At 38.7% G+C, this 18,656-nt stretch overlaps 1 protein-coding gene across 1 annotated transcript in view; it reads left to right on the top strand.

Moving 5' to 3' along the window:
- The window catches only part of LGR5 (leucine rich repeat containing G protein-coupled receptor 5), a 196,204-nt gene that overhangs the window by 97,686 nt on the left and 79,862 nt on the right, over positions 1-18,656 (top strand). Inside the window, exon 3 of the mRNA XM_036761684.1 lies at positions 11,161-11,232. Coding sequence (XP_036617579.1) covers positions 11,161-11,232 — 72 coding nt within the window. The remainder of the gene's footprint in view (positions 1-11,160; positions 11,233-18,656) is intronic.

The raw sequence follows: 18,656 nt of genomic DNA, 5'->3' as shown, positions 1-18,656 counted from the left end.
TGTATTAAGATTATAGCATAGGAATAGGGAGAGGGTAGTTGATGTGAAGGATATTATAGAAAGGAAATTCCTAGCACTTGTTAATTGGTTGGATATGAGGACTCATGGAGAGGGAGAAGTCAGAGATAACTCCAAAATCTTTAATGTAGAAGACAGCATGAGTGGTGGTACCTTTGTTAGAAATAGTGAAGTATGAAGGAGGTACAAGTTTAGGAGGGGAAAAAATGAACTCAGTTTTAGACATGTTGAGTTTGATTGAAAAATGCAGGTCAAGATTTCCACCAATGGAGAAATATATTTTGTGTGACTTCATGTGAATAATAGGTATCATATTCATTGCCTTCTCAATGGGTGGAGGAGGGGATGGAGGAAGGGAGAGAATTTGGAACTGAAAATAAAAATGAAATTGAAAAATAAATTTTGAAAAAGATTTCTAATAGAAAGTAATTTTCAGGTAGGGGTAAGGAAAAGAACATTAAGAACTGAGGACAGACATCACAAAAGGCTTCCTTAAGGAGGTCATATCTAAAATGAGCCTTGAAGGAAGCTATGAGTTTCAGGAGATTAAAGGGAGGAGTGTGAGCAAGCCTAAGGGACATCCTGCACAAAGGTCCAGAGATGGGAGATAGAATAGCATGTAGAGCCAACTACTAACAAAGTTGGCTGGTTTATTAGTGTACAGAATACATGAAAGGGAAAAATATGTAATCAGCCTGGGGCCCAAGTGGGAGAAATTTTATTTTATATTAAAGGCAGTAGGGAGCCACTGATAATCCTTGAGTGGAAGAGTCATGTGAGCATACCTATGCTTCATGATTATCAGTTTGGCAGCTGTATGGAAGATTACTAAAGAGGAGAGAGACTGGGGGTGAGAAGATAATATAGGAGGGTCTTGCAGGAATGCAGGTGAAAGCTGATGAGGGCCTGGACCCAAGGAGGTTTCAATGTACGGAGCTAGAAGGTGATAGATGAGAGAGACGTTGAAGAGTTATCGTCTACAAGACTTAGCAATTGATTGGCTATGGTACGGGGGGGAAATGAAGGTTTAAGTGTAACTCCTAGATTACAAAACCAAGTAGCTGAAATAATAATGGTGTCCTTGACTGAAATGAAGATGTTTGGAGGATGATGGGTTTAAAGGGAATGATGAGTTTTGTTCTGAACAGATGAGAGTGAGATGCCTATGATGAAGATGGTCAACAAGAAGCTTGGAGATATGGGAATGGAGCTGAAAAACATTGGGTGGGTATGTAGAGCAGAGTGAATATGTACAGCTGCATAGACATGATGATTGAATCTGAGAGCCAAAAGAGAATATAATGGGAAGGAATATGAAGAGAGAAGAGGAAAGGATCCAGGAAAAAATTTTGAGGTATATCCAAAGATTATACCCAAGGATAAAGATCCAGCAAAGGGGTTAAAAAGGAGTAGTGAGAGAGGTAGGAGGAGAATCAAGAGAGAACAATGTCATGAAAACCCAAGGAGGAAAGAGTATCCAAAAAGAAGGACCCAACAACAGTATCCAATTCTTTTGTTGTTGATCAGTCATTCTTCACTCATTTCTGACACTTCATGACCCCATTTGGGGTTTTCTTGGCAGAAATATTAGAGTGGTTTGCCATTTCCTTCTCCAACTCATTTTCCAGATGAGGAAACTGAGGCAAACAGGGTCACTCAGGGTCACACAATTAGTGTCAAGTGTCTAAGGCTGGATTTGAACTTAGGTCCTCCTGACTCCAGGACCAGTGCTCTATCCTCTGCATCACCTAGCTGCCCCAGCTAAGCACTTTTTACAAATGTTATTTCATTTGATCCTCCCAACAATGCCCATTTTACAGGTGAGGAAATCATGGCACAGACTCACCTAGAGTTGTGCCGCTGAGGCTGGATTTGAACTCAGAATTTCCTGTCTCCAGATACAACACTCTATCCATCCAAAGGACACCCAGTTGCCTTTTACAGGTTCAAAAGGCACTCTTTTTCATTTGTCTTTCCATCATTATGCAGATTTCAGTAGATTGTTTAACTCAAATATCTCCAAAAGGAAAAGAAGAAAGGTGGAGTCAGCTGCTCCAAGCACAGACTGGCCCTTGTGACTTAGATGGAACGCAGCAGCCACTACCTACATTATTAACAGATATGAACCTTTTTCCTTATCTATAAAAATGTTACAATAATGCTTACATTGTCTATTTCACAGGGTGGTTGTGAAGAAAATATTTTCTAATCCATAAAGGCAGTATATAAATGTGAGCTATTATTATTCTTGGAAGAAAATTACCTGTCATTTGATCCTTTTGCCCAATTGTAAGACACTCTTGAGAAATATGTGACTTCGAACTTGCAGAAAAATTTTCCTACATAGCAAAAAAAAAAAGTATGCCAGGGGATTAACTATGGTAATGCCTCCATCATTGAGTATTGCCAGGTAAAATACGTAATGTTTACACTAAAAGTACATAAACATTATTATCCCATAACTTTTTGCTGACCAGAGTTTCCCTAGAAAGTATGAAAAATTTTATAAAACATGTAATTAACACTCTCTTTCAATATCACTTTCTATTTTATTCAGCCTTCTTTGTCCAAAATCTCCATCTGCAAAAGTCAAACTCTGGTGCCTTGTTCTGATTCTGGAAGCCATCCTCAATCCTTGAAGGCTATACCAGGAATGGCTTCATGACTTTCTAGTGGAAAGAGCAATAGAGTCAGAGAGACTGGTTGCAGCCCTGGGTCCATTATTTAAGCTGGAAGGTCTCTTAGAAAATCTAAATCTATGGGTCTTAAGCATAAATCCAACAACAGATCATGTGTGCTGAGTGCTAGTCAAAATAAGTGTGGAGAGAGTTGTCAGCAAAAGATTGGTCCCTAAATGATGAATTTTATGGTCATGGCAATCCACAAAAAAAAAAATAAAAATATAACATGGCTTTTAATCCTGTGTGTCCCTGTTCTGCTTTCAGATTGTTACCAACTATGGAAAGCTAGATGGTACCTTTTCAGAGATGTTATAGAGAGGGTTTCTATTTAATTGGGGTTGCACAAGTATCATGGGTTTCCTTCTAACCCCAACCTTCTGTGTTTCTGTGTGATTCTGTGAAATACCACCTCCCTTATGATACCTTCCATGATCTCTTGAATAGGTAATGACCATCCCCCTACAATGCATGTGGTACCTTGCTTTGCAACTCACTAACGTACTTGTTCCACATTATCCAACCCCTTCCTTCCTTTCCTGTGTTTTTATATTTTATTCCCCACTCCATGCACTCTACAGGGTGTTCCTAAAGTCTGGACACATAGGCAAAAATGTGTATTTTTAAGAAGTGAAATGAACGAAATTTTCAGCCACATTTTATTTAATTGGAACGTTAAAAAATAACATCTTCAATATGATTTCCATCATTTGTGATGCAAAGTTTGATGTGCTTTGCAAGATTCACGTGAACTCCATGCAATAATCACATTGCCATTAATTTTAGCACATTCACTCTTTATTCATTCAATCATGTTGCATCTATGATTATCATTGAGTACACCTTCTCCTTTAGCATATCCCAGAAAAAGAAGTCGAGGGGGGCTAAGGTCTGCTAATATTCCAAATATTTCAAAATATGCATTTTGCCTACGTGTCCAGACTTTAGGGACACCCTGTACAATGCAACTACATTGATTCATTTGCTTTCTCTTAAAAACAACACTCTATCTCTTGTCTCAATGCCTTCTCCATGCCCAGAATACTCTGCCCCCTCACCTCTATCACTTAGTTTCCTTGGCTACTTTCAAAAATCAGACCAAATACCACCTTCTTTGGGAAGTATTTCTTAGTCCTCCACCCACTCAGCTAATAGTCCTTTCCCCTCTCAGACTACCTCTCATCTATAACTTAGCTATTTACAAGTCATCTTCCCCATTAGATGGTGAGCTTTATGAAGATAGGGACTATTCTTTGCCTCCCTTTGTGTCACCTGTGCTTAGCACAGTACCTGGTACAAAGAAAGTGTTTAATAAATGCTTCCCAAACTTTATTACAGCAATTTATACATAATAGATTTGCAGTTTCATGTGCAATCATCTTTTTTTAATCCAACTATATTATGGAAATGCTTGTTTTATTTTATAAATTAAAAATAAAATAAAAAGAAATGTTTCCTGACTGATGATTATGGTGTTCTGTGTTTGCGCCTTATCTCCCTATTGAACTGTGAGTTCCACAAGAGCAGAGACCATCTCTTACTGAAACTTTGTATCCGCTACTATTTTGCTCTGTGCAAAATAGGCAGTTGGTAAATATTTGTTGAAAAAATTACTTTTGCAGATAAATAAAATGAAGCCCAAATATGCTGAATCAGTTCACCATGGAGCTAGTAGAACAAGGACTTTGAATCCAGGTCTTCATTATTTTCTTCTTGTTTCTTGAAGATAGTAGCTGCAGCATGAATGAATTGCTCTTTGGTATTTTATAGATCCTTCTGTTCTATAGAGATTTGGAATACTGTCCAATTCCCTGATTCAATTCAATTCGATTTAGTCTTCCCCCTGCCCTCATCTCTTCTACCTACCAAAGGAAAGAAGGAAGGAAGGAAGGAAGGAAGGAAGGAAGGAAGGAAGGAAGGAAGGAAGGAAAAAAGGAAGGAAGAAAGGAAGGAAGAAAGGAATGAAGAAAGGAAGGAAGGAAGAAAGGAAGGAAGAAAGGAAGGAAGAAAGGAAGGAAGGAAGGAAAAAAGGAAGGAAGAAGGAAGGAAGGAAGGAAAAAAGGAAGGAAGAAGGAAGGAAGGAAAGAAAGAAAGGAAAAGGGAAAGGAAAGGAAAGGAAAAGGGAAAGGAAAGGAAAGGAAAGGAAAGGAAAGGAAAGGAAAGGAAAGGAAAGGAAAGGAAAGGAAAGGAAAGGAAAGGAAAGGAAAGGAAAGGAAAGGAAAGGAAAGGAAAGGAAAAGGAAAAGGAAAAGGAAAAGGAAAAGGAAAAGGAAAAGGAAAAGGGAAAGGGAAAGGGAAAGGGAAAGGGAAAGGGAAAGGGAAAGGGAAAGGGAAAGGGAAAGGGAAAGGAAAGGAAAGGAAAGGAAAGGAAAGGAAAGGAAAGGAAAGGAAAGGAAAGGAAAGGAAAGGAAAGGAAGGGAAAGGAAGGAAGGGAAAGGGAGGGAAGAGGAGGGAAGGGGAGGGGAAGGGAGGGGAAGGGAGGGGAGGGGAGGGGAGGGGAGGCAAGGAAAGGAGGAAGATGTTGCTTAATAAATAGCTTGCATATGCTTCAGCATATGCAAATTCACAAACAGCATCTACTCAGTTAACTCTGAACAACTTTCCAAGAACATGTAAACTTACTGTTCAATAAAGAAGTATGGTTTTTTAAGCCTCTTTGTGGATCACAAGCAGCAAAGAGGTCCCAGTTGCCTTCTAAATTCAAAATCTTTAATGCTATTTTTGTGCTATTGCTCCTTTCTTTCCTAAACCTTTTAAGCCAGCAAGTCAAAAAGCTCTTAGTTTCTATCTTTATAAGTGTAGCCCTCCCTCTGAGCTACTTCCCCAGCTTGCACTCCCCTTTATGGGTTGGGTCCTCAGAGGGAGGCTATTGCTTCAAAATTCTTGGTGTGCCCCATGGGTCCATACTTGTGCGACTCCATTGGTGCACTTATCTTTAATAGCCAGTAGACACAATTGACTCAAAGAAAAAGTATTTGCTAAAATGGCATAGGAAGAACATTCCTGCCCATAAAATCTAGGATTCACTCTCACAGATACACATAGCATCCATGAGAAGAGTAAGCACAGAGTACAATGCTAATGGCATGCCTGTTTAGGAGCACATTTTTCAAGGTAATGCCAATACTAAACAGACTTGATGTCCTGTCTCTCCTTGTGGAGTACTCACATGGCTCTCCTCTGAGTACAACTTCTTTCCTGAGTAGGTTGTTCAGCTGGGCTCCCAGGGGTCTGCCATTCTCCACTAATCGCCTGAAAATTGTCAGGACTAGTTCTTTCTTGAATCCATGGTTAGCTCTTTGTTTGCTGGCAGAGGTCACAATCTGAAAAACTACTCCCAACCCTGAATCTTTACCATTGTATGTCTTTACTGAGACTGTGCAAGTCTCTGCTCTCTGATGGATGCAATGTCTCCTTTTGGGTGAATGACACCATGGCCAATTGAGGTGGAGACCCACACAACTTGGCAGTAGGTAGGGGCCAAAATTAAAATAGGCTAAACTTCTTCAGACCACAGACAGGTTAGGGTAGAGACAGAATGATTATGGTTGGTTGCCGCAGATCACATAACAAACAGAGTTGCACAGTGGCAACTCCACAGGCAGGCCCCAGAAATCCTTTGGTGGGTAGCAAGGGACCCGCAGGCCACATGTTATGCAGGCCTGTCCTACAGTAGAGATGTAAATGTCATACTCCACAAAGCTACTCCCAACCCAGACATGACAGCAGAGCTGGAACACTCAGCCTTTTAAGGGGTTGTCTGGGACATGACCAATCATTATCCACCCAATTCAATCAAGGAAACTTCTTTACACTTCATAAAGGGGTGCAGGGTATATATGCATCTTTATATAGTTAGATACCTATCTGCTCTTTGTTTTCTGATTATAGCCTGGCTTTTCTGAGTTGAGGGAGGGACTATTCAGAAACCAATTCCCCTAGACAAAAATAAAAGGATGTTCCTGTTTACGTCCACTCCTTCCAGTACTATCAACCTCTAAATCAAAAGAGAGCAAATGTAAGTTGATGAGTAGTGATTAATTAAAATTAAAATTAATTAAAATTTAAATTAAAACTTTCCCTCTTTTATGAAAATTAAACATTCCCTGTATGAATGCATCTTGCTTCTCCATTTCAGTAGTACATTATGCTGATTTTACCCAGAGTTCAGGAATTCAAATGATCTGGTGCTCAAAATAATTTTACACTTAAAAATTCTAAACTCAACCAACTCACAGATTTCAAGCTGGAGGGGACCTTAGAGATGGTCTATTCCAAAAGTTCTTAACCTTTTTTGTGTCATGGACCCCTTTGTCAGTGAAGTGTAAGAATAATGTTTTGGTTACATATATTCATAGTTGAAAGAAACGTTAAATTTCAGTTAGAGGTTAGTAAAAATAAAGAAGCAATGTCCTCCCATCTTAGTTCGTGAACCCCCAGGAATCTATTCACAAATACCTGTCTGTTAAGAACCTCTAACCTAGTCTGAATCTTATTTGACAGATGAAGAAACAAAGGCCAGAGAGATTAAATGGTTTACCCAAAGTTGAACAGTTACTAATTGCATACCCAGAATCTGATTGAATAGTCTTAGAGATCATCTTGAAAGAGTGAAGGCTTGGAATTCAAGTGATTTGATGCAACTCTCTGGGCCATAACCTTGAGAAACTCTTTATTGTCTAAAAGTGAAGTTCCTTTGTCTGTCATTCAAGGCTTTCCGCAATCTCACACCAACCTCTTCATGCATTGTACACTCCACTTAAATTGAAATTCTCTGAGCTGTGCCCTGGACATGCTCTATGCTTTCCCATTTGCTATTACTTTGCCCATTCCCTGTGCCTGGTACTTTGCCAACATTAGCTGTGGAATTTGAACCTAGCATTTAATGCTCAACTTTCTTGCTACCTTCTCTCTCCATGAAGCCATGTCTGATTCCTGCCTCCATGAGTAATGATATTCCCTCTCATCTCGCATAATATTTTGTTTCAGAGCTTTTGCATATAATATTGTACATTATAGTTATCTGGTTGGCATCCTGTCTCCCTGCTAAAACTGTCTTTATAAGGGCAGAGGTGATATCTCAAATTTCCTTTTCCTTATTACTTAACATAGTATTTTATACACATATGTGTTCAATAAATGTTTGCTGAATGAATGGTTCTGCTAAATAGCTTTATTATTTGCTAAATTTACTATTTATTAAATGTTAAGCTATTGTATAGTTTTTTGAAATTATGTTGAGAAAGAGGAGGCCAGGCAGTGATAAGTGAATATCTTGTCAAATATCGCATCAATTATTCTAAAAATAATCTCAATTACAAACTTCCCATTCTTAATGTTTTTTTTAAATTCCTCAAAAAAGGTGGGAGGTTTTTTTCTTATTTTTTTCCTATTAACTTTATTTTCCACAATGTTCACATCTCTACTTACAGATAGGATTTAGGATAGCCAGGGGACCTGCTCTGGCCCAAGGAGTCTATTAAATGTTCAGATTGATTCCAAAGGCCCAAAGGAGCAATTGATCAGAGCTCTCTTCCATATTACTGTTCTGTTTGGCTCTGAGATTGAGCCTCAGGTGGCATGTCTCCAGACATCCAGGAGAATGCCAAAATATGATTTTTTAAATGCTTCCCAAAAAGAATCCTATCCAAGGCTGCAAAAGTCAGGACTCAGCTTTAAAGCGAAGGTACAAACAACATTTAGGACCTAGCAAAAATGAATCCAGATTTGAGAGTGAAAGGAAACTTTGGCAAACATGTCAGCTATCAAAACATGATGGAGAGTACAAGCCCAGTGAAGATGACTGGAAAAGAAAGCTATTTTCAAAAGAAATACTAAATATTTCTTGAATTCATTTGGAAGATTTTTTCCTGGTGGACATTTTTTTTCAAAAAATCCAATACCCTCAACTGCAAAATCACTTGAGTCAATTAGTAAACTGAACTACATGTTGACTTGCTGTAGGGGCAGCTAGGTGGCGATGGATAGAGCGCTGGTCCAGGAGTCAAGAAGACACATCTTTTTGTGTTCAAATCTGGTCTCAGACACTTACTAGCTGTGTAATCCTGGGCAAGTCACTTAACCCTGTTTGCCTCAGTTTCCTCATCTGTAAAATAATCTGGAGAAGGAAATAGCAAACCACTCCAGTGTCTTTGCCAAGAAAATCCCAAATAGGGCCACAAAGAGTCAGACACAACTAAACAACAGCTTCCTGATTCCAAGTCCAACCCCCTGTCTACTGCACCACACTGTCCTTGGCTGCCATCACATCAGTTTCATGAACATATGACCAAATGCTCTCCAGAGAGAATCAGGAAAAGACCTGGGTTCAAATCCTGCCTCTGACACATTCCGGGTGTGTGACCATGGGCAAGAAACTTAACCTCTCAATGCCCTAGGCAACTTGAAGACATGTAGCGACTGGAAAAGGCCCCGGGTCTGGAGTTAGAGAACCTTGGTTCAATTCCTGGTTCTGCCATTGATTGCCCACCTGACATTAGACACAAAGGCACTTTGCCTCACTGGTCTTCAGTTTCGCCATTTGTAAAATAAAGGGATCGGACTAGATCAGGGGTTGTTGTTCAGTTGTTTCAGTCAAGTCAAACTCTTTGGGACCCCATTTGGAGTTCCTTGGCAGAGATACTAGAGCAGTTTGGCATTTCCTTCTCCAGCTCATTCTACATAGGAGGAAACTGAGGCAATCAAGATGAAGTGGCTTGCCCAGGGTCACACAGCTAGTAAGTGTCTAAGGCCAGATCTGAACTCAGATCTTCCTGACTCCAAGCCTGGCACTCTATCCTCTATGCCACCTAGCTGCCCAGATCGATGGTATCAAACTCAAATATAAACAGGGGATGCAAAACCATACCTGAAAATCCTTTGGGGCTACATATTGCCTTAGAAAGCTCCAGGTGTTTATATGCTTCTTTTTTTATTAATACGTCAACACATTAAAAACAGATCTGACCTACTTTTTAATCTGGTTCAGCTGCACTTAGAAGTGGGGCGGGGGGAGTTTCAGGCCACCTGTTTGACACCTGGGTTACGTGACCCCTAAGTTCCCATCTAGTTCTACATCTATATAATCTGCTATGCTGACTTATCAATGAGAAGCTTATCTGGATCACTGCGGGGGGTTTCCATACCCAGAACTCCCCCATACTGATTAAATCATCAGTCCGTAATATATGCATATGAGCATATAGATGTATGTATGTATGTATGTATACATACACACATATAGAGACATACACAAATACAGACACACATGCCACGTTGTTCCACAGGAACATATATAGATCTACATGTGTATGCATGCATGTGTATATATACATGTATGCGTGTGCAGATTTTGCATGTACATACACACACACACACACACACATATATATATGACAGCCACATCCTTCCACTGGCTGATATACATGTATATGTGTGTATACATATATACATGTGCATGTGTATACACACATATATATATACAGGGTGCCCATAAAGTCCATGTGCAATTTAAAATAGTTGTAACTTGTAAATTGCACACGGGCTTTATGGACACCCTGTATACACACATGAGTGTAATGTATATTTAAATGTAAATATTAAAATGGCAGCCATATTCTTCTACGAACAGATATATAGATATAGACTTGTGTGTACCTGGCAGCCACATTCTTCTACTGGCAGAAATATATGTGTAACACAGACACACATATGTACATGTGTGTATTGTGTAAGTGTGTGTATATATGTGCCGTATTCTTCCACTGACAGATAGATATAGATATACATATATATGTGTACCACACATATATGGCAGCCATATTCTTCTACCAACAGATATGTGCATATAATATATGTGTGTGTGTGTGTATACAGAGAGAGAGAGAGAGAGAGAGAGAGAGAGAGAGAGAGAAAGAGAGACAGAGAGAGAGAGAAAGAGACAGAGAGAGAGAGAGAAAGAGAGAGAGAGAGAGACAGACAGACAGAAAGCAGCTACATTCTTCCACTGGCAGAAATATGTGTATGTGTGTGTGTGTGTGTGTGTGTCAGATACACATATACTCTATATATGTATCTCTGTATGTATACATATATGCATACACACATATATAAATGGCAACCACATTCTTCCATTGGCAGCTTTTGAAGTTTACTGTATGGAGCTAGCCCTCACTTGGAATTTAAAACAACAACAACAATTCGATCTACAATGAAAGTCAGCAAGCTGGTTTATAGTGAAATTAGTGATTGACTGTATTTCTTTCCCCTCTTGCATTCCAGCTGCCAACAATTTGTTAATGTACAGGATTTTTTTTCATAAAGTACGATAACTAAACAGTATTCAACAATTTTTCTGGCATCTGCAGTTTGAACCTAGTTGTGTTGCTTTCTTGTTAACAGTGAAATTAATTCCACACAAAAAGAAATGTAGTGACTATTCCCTCCCTCTCTTTTGACTCCTGTAGGCGACTTGCAGGAAACGGGCTGACAGGCATCCCCGAAGGAGCGTTCGCTGGTCTTTTCCGTCTTAAAGTGCTGTAAGTAGATTGTGCAGTATGTTGATCTATTTCTGATTTCAAGCCTGAAGTGTTCCAGGGAGCTAATTAACTTGTAAAGTTTGGATCCCTCTAATGAACTGTTTAGACCACATTATATAATCCATCTGGAGGCCAAATACACTGCACCATAAAACTTCATTGTACTTTTCTATATTTGTTTATGAAAAAAAGTCACCACCACCCTCACAAACTCCAGCATTGATTGAGAGTTAGAATTAATGTTTTCTCCAAAGTAAGCTAATAATCAATTAGTATCTGGTTGACCAACAATCCAAACTTTTCAGAATATTTTCTCAAAGGAAGAGTTCTTTGGGTTGGCACGATGATGAAAAATGAAGAGTGGCTTTAAGCATTTTGAGAAGCGATTGGATTACTGTCCCCCTAATGTTATTTGGTAATAGACTACGTATTTGGAGTTGTTTTCCCTGTCTCCACCAACTATATCAAAAGGATATAAATATTAAGGAACATTCTCCATGTGGCCTGAACTTGGGTCCAGAATTGTAGATTTCCAAACAATTTAGCACATCATAGTGGAGGACAGTGAGGTACCCTCAAAGCCAGGAATACCTGGGTTCAAGTTATACCTTTGCCATATACTGGTTCTCTAGGTAATTATCTAAGACTATAAATTGCAGAGGGGTAGCTAGGTGGCACAGTGGATAGAGCTCCAGGGCTGAAGTCAGGAAGACTCACTTTCCTGGGGTCAAATCTGGCCTCAGACACTAGCTGTGTGACCCTGGGCAAGTCACTTAATCCTGTTTGCCTCCTGTAAAATGAGCTGGAGAAAGAAATTTCAAGCCACTTCAATATCTTTGCCAAGAAAACCCCAAATGGGGTCACAAAGAGTTGGATATGGCTGAAAACGACTGAACATGAATATGAATTAAGTGCAGTGCAGGTAATGATCTGCATTAGTAGAGTTTCCTCACCCAGGAATTCCCTCTATCACAGGTTCAATTCTCCTCCCTATCCCTTAAGTTTATTAGAGGCAGATGGTGGCACAGTGGATAAGAACACTGTGCCTTGAGTCAGGAAGACCTAAGTTCAAATCTGACCTCAGACACTTACTAGTTGTGTGATGCAGTGTTTGACACATCGTAGGTGCTATATAAATGCTTATTCCCTTCTTCTCCCCTTCCCTTCGTTAGACAACCTCTGAGGTCCTTTCTAACGCTTGATCTATGATTCCATGTCCACATGCCACATCTGTATTAAAGAAAATTCTTTGTTTATGGGAATGAATGAATAAAGAATTTATTAATCACTTATTGTGTGCAAGTCCCTGCATTAAGTGCTGGGGTTACAAATAGAAAAGTCAAACATTCCCAGCTCTCAAGGAGCTCACATTTTACTAGATATTAGAATCCCTGAGCTTCTTATCTCTCCTGTTGCCTTTAGTTTTTTAATTTATTTTGTTCATAGATACTTTTTTTTTTATATTTGCTAAAGGCATTTCTTTATTTTATCCTTGATACATGTTAGTTCTCTGACCCTAGGTAAGTCACTTACACATGTCCTTGGATACTTTTTGTTTCTATATCACTTTTATTTCTGAATGAATTCCTCCTCCATCCCCTCTCCAGGAAGCCATCCACTGTAAGAAAGAATTTTTAAAAGGAAGGAGGGGGAAGTTCAACAAAATCAACAAACACATGAACTATATCTGACAGCATTTGGCACCCAGTGCTTAATAAAATCTTGTTGACTGACAATAGAGGCAATATCCCGCCATTTTTGGACTTGTACGACATTTTCCCCATTCATGGGTTATTCCTTCCTCTCCTTCCTTTATACCATCATTTGCCCTCTCAATGAACCCTCAAAGGTGATTGAATGTTTGGCCCGTTTGCATCTGGACTGTTACAAAGGGCCCCAGTCCCACAGGACTTGGAGACATAATGATTACAGAGATTCAAGATGCTTTGTTGTTTTCAGATTTCGGGGACATATGGTTAATGGTTCCAGTGGTGTTCCAGGGTGTACGATCTGTCTTAAAACAAAATAAAAAATCCAGACACGACCATCTGGTTTTAAGGGGAGTTCAGTTGTCACTCTCCATCAGTAATTGAATCCTCAATCATCAATTTCTTCTATGGAGCATTGAAATGAACATGAATAAACAGGAGAAGAGGACAGAGAAAGATGCACGGCATTAGACCCCTAGTGCCAGAAGGCAGCAATCATAAAACATAATGTTCGTGGAGGGGAGGACAAAGATCAGGGTCTCACAGACACCCCTCAATTCAAAAATGGGTCTGTACAAGGCCACATGTGGTGCTGGGAAGGAAAAAAATAAATCTCTTGCCTTCGAACATCAGGAAACTTAAGATTCTCATCCTGGCTTAGTTAACCTTCTTGCTACATAAATGTGAGCAAATTCCTTCCCCCATAATATCCCACCTCTGGAAAGAGGGAGAGAGGATACATTTTCTTCTTTTCTTATCTCCCATTCACTTTCAAGTTAGCTCTTTGGGTCAGGGGGTAGTCCCCTGGGTAAGTAAGAGTGAGAATGCAAATTGGAATTAATCTGGTACAGCTTTAAAAGTCACTTAGTCTCAGATGGCATTTTCTATTGTTTTTCCTTTCTTTCAATGTTTAACTTAGAGAGAGGAACATTTAGGCACAGTATACTGCATTTAAATAGGCTTAGCTCTTATTTCCACACAAAATGAATTTGAATGCAAATATTTTCTTTAATCAAATTCAGGAAAGCAAATAGTTTTTGGTCTCTGTAGATGACTCATTTTTTTTCCTTTTTAAAATAAGTTGTTTTGGTGCCATATAGGCAGTTTGAGTTGCTATTTTTCCAAAACTCCTAACTATTCTGGTGATGATGAAATCCAATACAATAAGCATTTATTAAGTGCTTACTATGTGCAGGACATTGTACCAGGCACTGCGGAAATAAAGACAAAAATAAAAAAATAACTCCTGCCCTCAAGAAGCTTATATTCTAGAAGGGGTGATAGGGGATACAAAAGGGTAGGCATATACATGATAATTTAAGGGGGTGGGACATAAACAACCAAAGAAAATGGGGAAGGCCTTCCTTAGAAGATTATATCTGAACTAAGCCACAAAGGAAGTTTGTAATCCTAAAAGGAAGAGATGAAGAGGGAGTTGGAGGTATGGAGGACATCTGTGCAAAAGCATGGAGGTGAGAGATGGTATGCCCAATATGGGGACAGCAAATAGACAGTTTTAATAGAAAGTAGAGTTTGTAGAGGGCAGTAATGGAAAATAGACCAAAAAAAGTAGACAAGCCAGATTGTGAAAGGATTTAAGTGCCAAGGTGAAAAATTTGTGTTTTTCCTAACAGCACTAGGGAGCCATTGATGTTTCTCATAACATGGAGTGACACAGTCAAACTTGTGCTCTAAGAAGATTATTTTGATGGCTGTGTCCATTACCAACCATCTCCATGACACAGATCAATTAGATATTTGAAACAATCTAGATAAGTGACTTATCTTGTTTGGCATTGTGTAAACATAGATGACATAATTAAAGTTAGGTAACTTTTTAAAAATAAACTGACTAGTGTCCTGATCTATGTTTTGAAAGCTTATTAAATAGTAACTAAATTCATTATGCTGCCCTCAGTGTTTGAGCTCATTTAACAAAATATTTGTTCAGTACTAACAGACTGGGTCTATCTAATTGCTAGTATATAAATAACTGGGGGGTTTAAAAAAAACCTGAATTCTTATACTAAAATTATCTATTTAGGCAAGCTAAAGGACTTCTGTCATATGAATTATTCAGATTGGTTATACGTGCATATATACATGTATGCATACATTGTGCATATATGTACGTTTGCATATATATATATGTATCCAAGAGCCATTCATCTTTCTCTTCGTCAATGCAGTTCAATTCATCAAGAATTTAATAAGGACATACCACATGCAAGGCATTATGCTAAGAGTTGGGGTTATGCTCTAGTATGCTAAAGTATCCACAATCTCTTGGTAATCTCTTGCAAAGACAAGAAAAAGAAAAGAATCCCTGCCCTCGAGGAACTTACATTCTACTAGGTTTCATTTTGACTTATGCACACCTATGTTGTATATCAATGAATTCATAAAAAGCATATTTTAAGTGTTTACTATGTGCCAGGCACTGTGCTAAGCACTGGAGACACAATTTTTTAAAATAACAAAATGGTTCTAGCCCTCAAAGCGCCTATAGTCTAACAGGGGAGCATAAAGCTTATAGGGAAGTGGAGGTCAACAATCGACATTCCCTTTCCAAAGGTTAACTGTTGTTGTTCAGGCTTGTCCAACTCTTTGTGACCCCGTTTGGGGTTTTCTTGGCAAAAATAATGGAGTGGTGTGTTATTTCCTTCTCCAGCTCATTTTATAGATGAGAAACTGAGGGAAACAGTGTCAAATGACTTGCCCAGCTAGTAAATATCTGAGACCAGATTTGAACTCATGAAGATGTCTTCCTGATTCCAAGTCCAGTGCTCTATCTACTGTGATACTTAGCTACCCCACTAAAGTAGTGGTACTATTGTTTTAATTACTATGAGAGGAAGGGATGGATAAGTGAGGAGAGAGGGTCAGGGGAGTGCCTGAGCAGGGGCAAGCAGGTGACAAGATGGTGGCTAGATGGAATGTAGAGAGGAAGCATAGTCTGGTATCTGATCCGCAACCATCCAGGAGATGGAGTGGGCTAAGTAGGCTAGTTTGCGCTCAGTCACTAGTCAACTGGACTGAGCCCTAGGGTAGGAGCTCCAAAAATGAGTGGGTTAACATTCTTTAGGACTAGGGACATGAGTTGGTGGAATATATGTTGTATACCAAGCAAAGTTATTAAAGGAAACTTCAACCTGATTGTCTAATGCACCAAGAAGGCACTTTCATATTATTCCCCTGCCATCATTGCTATTCTGTTTTGATCTGGTTCCATTTGAAAGCATTCACATTGGCTTTTTTATTTTTGAGAACTGCCTAGAAATTATCTCTTTGAAAGCAAGGACCCTAACTAATTTATCTTTATATCTCCTTCCCCCAGTACCAAACATGTGGTATTCCAGCAGAAACAATACATTGCTTCAATATCTCTTTCCTATGTACTCCAAAGTGAGAAACCTATTTCTTACTGACAAGTTAGTTTGCATCTACACAAAGTGGTTCAGTATTCAATAATCATAGCAAGCATTTATCCAGAGCTTTAAGATTTTCAAAGCGCTTTACAAATATTACCTCATTTGGTCCTTACAACAAACTCTGGGAGGTAGATGCTATTATCTCCATTTGACAGTTGAGGAAACCGAGGCAAGCAGAAGTTAAGTGACTTGCCCAAGGTCACAGGGATAGTGTCTGAGGCTGAATTTGAACTCAGGTCTTTGTGATTCCAGACACAGAGCTCTATCTACTATACTGCTTCACTACATTCTTTTCTGGTGAATTTGATAGCCCAGGTGGATAACTCTAAACTCAAAGTGTTGCCTCCTCTTTTCATCAGGAGGGGAATGCCACCAGTTACTTCCACCACTCTATTCTGCCAAAATAATGACTTATAGATCCCTTTCTGCAAGATGATGAAGCCTCTCAGGAAAATACCTTAAATACATAAAATAAAATACATAGAATTAAAAAGGAAATCAAAATTTCATGGAAAAAAAAGGTGTAATTTTTTTCCATCCATGGATCCCTTCAAACCTGTCCCCTGATTCCTTGACCTCTGGTAAAGAATCTTTAATATAGATATGCTTTTTAAAGATGGATCTTCATGTCTCACTTTGGAAATGTTTCTGTTTTATTTATAAGATTGTTATAAAGTGCTATCAGAGATGAAAATGATCAGGATAGGTTTACATGTGTCTTCAGATAAGTGATTTCATCAGTATGGACAACCCCCAGTGTGGAAATGTCCTCCACCAATACAGATCAACAACTCTTCTACAATTAAAAGAGTTGCCTGTGGGCTTTGAAAGTTTAATTGGTTTGTCCATGATTGCACAGTCAGCATATTAGATGTAGGAACTGAACCCAGATTTTCCTGAATCCAGAGCCAGCCTTCTAGCCACCAATGGTGCAAAACTCAAATGCATATAAGGAACCCTTCAAGCTGACCATATTGACTTAGTTTTAAATCATAATATTATCTATGTTTTATTTGATTTTTTGTTTTGATAAATTTCCCACTTACATCTTAATCTGGTTCAGGCAGCACTTGAGAGTATTGCTGGTCCTAACATTGTTTGATACTTCTGTATTATACCATGTAGCCTCTCACAAATTTACAAGGCATCCCAAAAGTCATAGTGCAATAAGACTTTTGGGACAACTCCTATAACAACCCAGAAAGATGAGATTACTTCAAATGAATACTCTATGCTTAATAATAATATTTAATTTATATTTTAATTATAATATAAATTAATATATAACAATGCATATATATAACATGTATGTGTTATATATAATATGTTATATGTGTGTTATATTAATGTTATATATAATATGTAACAATATATAACTAAGCATAGAATTACTATAGTAATAGTATAGTATAGTATAGAATATACTATATAATTTATGTGAATTAATTATAATTTTAAATTATATTTAATAATAATTAATATATATTTAATGGGCTTCACATCCTTATTTCTTTTCCCCTTCCTCCCTTTGTTAATCTCTTATATGAACACAGCATCTGTTGCTGTTATTATAAATGATAGCTGGTGTTTTGTACAATATTATTATAAATGTTAATTAGCATTTGTACAGTTCTTTAAAGTTTTTGCAACAACTTCCTTACAACCTCTGTGGGATAGATAGTTTAAGTATTAGTTCCATTTTGAAGATGAAGGACTGAGAGGTTGAGTGATATGCCAACGTCATCAAAGGGGACATGAGAAAAGAACAGAGAAAGGAGTATTGAGAAATTAGGAAGAGAAAATGCAGGGGAAAAAAATTGGGACCAATATCTGAAACACTTAATGAGAGCAATACCCCCAATTAAGCTTTTCATCCAAAATCCTCTAAGAGTTCACTATAGAGAGTGAGGAACATCTCAGATAATCGTGCCATGTACAGACTGTCCTTTGAGGAGCAAGGACTTGGCTCCAGGCTGCTCAGAGCCCAGTCCAATGGCATTTATCCATCACCTCCTGAACCATGCTATTCCCATGGGGCTGCAAATTCTTGCTGTAAAAAAGACCAGTCTATTCAGGCAAGGAATGATTTGCCTGCCTGCCCTCCCCGGATCAAAACAAAGCTTCCATGGTGGTGAGCAGTAGGGCTGTGTAGGGAATAGAATTCTATAAGTAGTTCTGTAGATTCAGACTTAGGCGGCCCCTGGGAATTCCTGGGCATTGAAACACAGGGGCAGATTTTGGTTCTTCTTGTCTGCTGGAATTTACTAGGAATGGAGGGGCTTTT

Source organism: Trichosurus vulpecula, chromosome 5 (genome assembly GCF_011100635.1).
Source record: "Trichosurus vulpecula isolate mTriVul1 chromosome 5, mTriVul1.pri, whole genome shotgun sequence".
NCBI lineage: Eukaryota > Metazoa > Chordata > Mammalia > Diprotodontia > Phalangeridae > Trichosurus > Trichosurus vulpecula.
Note: the sequence above shows the minus strand (reverse complement) of the source record. Positions and strands in the feature narration are given on the sequence as shown.